Source organism: Eucyclogobius newberryi, unplaced genomic scaffold (assembly GCF_026437365.1).
Source record: "Eucyclogobius newberryi isolate DKJ021-1_F unplaced genomic scaffold, fEucNew1.0.hap1 SCAF_7, whole genome shotgun sequence".
NCBI classification, from domain to species: domain Eukaryota; kingdom Metazoa; phylum Chordata; class Actinopteri; order Gobiiformes; family Gobiidae; genus Eucyclogobius; species Eucyclogobius newberryi.
In genome coordinates, this window is record NW_027316389.1 from 3,865,275 (window position 1) to 3,867,774 (window position 2,500).

The following is a 2,500-nucleotide window of genomic DNA, read 5'->3' on the forward strand; positions in this document are numbered from 1 at the left end:
AAGACCAGATCACACATGAAGACCAGACCAGATCACACATGAAGAAGACCAGATCACACATGAAGAAGACCAGATCACACATGAAGACCAGACCAGATCACACATGAAGAAGACCAGATCACACATGAAGAAGACCAGATCACACATGAAGAAGACCAGACCACACATGAAGAAGACCAGATCACACATGAAGAAGACCAGATCACACATGAAGAAGACCACATCACACATGAAAGAAGACCAGATCACACATGAAGACCAGACCAGACCACACATGAAGAAGACCAGATCACACATGAAGACCAGACCAGATCACACATGAAGACCAGACCAGATCACACATGAAGAAGACCAGATCACACATGAAGAAGACCAGATCACACATGAAGAAGACCAGACCAGATCACACATGAAGAAGACCAGATCACACATGAAGAAGACCAAACCAGATCACACATGAAGAAGACCACATCACACATGAAGAAGACCAGATCACACATGAAGAAGACCGGACCAGATCACACATGAAGAAGACCAGATCACACATGAAGAAGACCAGATCACACATGAAGAAGACCAGATCACACATGAAGAAGACCAGACCAGATCACACATGAAGAAGACCAGACCAGACCACACATGAAGAAGACCAGATCACACATGAAGAAGACCAGATCACACATGAAGAAGACCAGACCAGATCACACATGAAGAAGACCAGATCACACATGAAGAAGACCAGATCACACATGAAGAAGACCAGATCACACATGAAGAAGACCGGACCAGATCACACATGAAGAAGACCAGATCACACATGAAGAAGACCAGATCACACATGAAGACCAGATCACACATGAAGAAGACCAAACCAGATCACACATGAAGAAGACCAGACCAGACCACACATGAAGAAGACCAGATCACACATGAAGAAGACCAGATCACACATGAAGAAGACCAGACCAGACCACACATGAAGAAGACCAGATCACACATGAAGAAGACCAGATCACACATGAAGAAGACAAGACCAGATCACACATGAAGAAGACCAGACCAGATCACACATGAAGAAGACCAGATCACACATGAAGAAGACCAGATCACACATGAAGAAGACCGGACCAGATCACACATGAAGAAGACCAGGTCACACATGAAGACCAGATCACACATGAAGAAGACCAGATCACACATGAAAAAGACCAAACCAGATCACACATGAAGAAGACCAGATCACACATGAAGAAGACCAGATCACACATGAAGAAGACCAGATCACACATGGAGAAGACCAGATCACACATGAAGAAGACCAGATCACACATGAAGAAGACCAGATCACACATGAAGAAGACCAGACCAGACCACACATGAAGAAGACCAGATCACACATGAAGAAGACCAGACCAGATCACACATGAAGAAGACCAGACCACACATGAAGAAGACCAGATCACACATGAAGAAGACCAGACCAGATCACACATGAAGAAGACCAGATCACACATGAAGAAGACCAGATCACACATGAAGAAGACCAGATCACACATGAAGAAGACCAGACCAGATCACACATGAAGAAGACCAGACCAGATCACACATGAAGAAGACCAGATCACACATGAAGAAGACCAGATCACACATGAAGAAGACCAGACCAGATCACACATGAAGAAGACCAGACCAGATCACACATGAAGAAGACCAGATCACACATGAAGAAGACCAGATCACACATGAAGAAGACCAGACCAGATCACACATGAAGAAGACCAGACCAGATCACACATGAAGAAGACCAGATCACACATGAAGAAGACCAGATCACACATGAAGAAGACCAGACCAGATCACACATGAAGAAGACCAGACCAGATCACACATGAAGAAGACCAGATCACACATGAAGAAGACCAGATCACACATGAAGAAGACCAGACAAGATCACACATGAAGAAGACTTTTAAATAGTAAAATCATAGTTTAAAAACAGAAATACAGGCAACACGTGATCGTTCATACGCCACGAATGGTACGAGAGAAAGAAAATGTGTGAATGAATATGATGAAAACTGAACAGAATCCTCACGTTTGGCCTCGAAATGCGACTTCTGCAGATCCAGCTCTCGCTCTTTGTTTCTCAGCTGTCGTTCCAAGTTTTCCGTCTGAAAATAAGAGTTGCATTTCAGGGACGATACGCACAAGCAAAAGTACAGCTAAAAAGGAAATACGCCTCATGTCTGTGTATTAAAACTCATTTCGAACAAATATTTACCAGTAAATTCTGCATTGTTTGTGTTTATTTCTCTCAAGTATCTTTACTTTGGCGTCTCTTGATTTAGAACAGATAATAATGTATCTAATGAGTTCAGTTATTGGTGTTGGCACTCCATCTACTGGCAGCAGAGGGAATTACCGCGGGGGAAATAAACAGAAGCTAGCTTGCCATGACGTGATTTGAGTCAGAAATGCTCAAATGGAGATGATTTATGGA

At 43.3% G+C, this 2,500-nt stretch overlaps 1 protein-coding gene across 1 annotated transcript in view; it reads right to left on the bottom strand.

The window, feature by feature from the left end:
• cep290 (centrosomal protein 290) overlaps window positions 1-2,500 on the bottom strand; it is a 119,492-nt gene that overhangs the window by 67,468 nt on the left and 49,524 nt on the right. Inside the window, exon 17 of the mRNA XM_072435548.1 lies at window positions 2,096-2,171. Coding sequence (XP_072291649.1) covers window positions 2,096-2,171 — 76 coding nt within the window. The remainder of the gene's footprint in view (window positions 1-2,095; window positions 2,172-2,500) is intronic.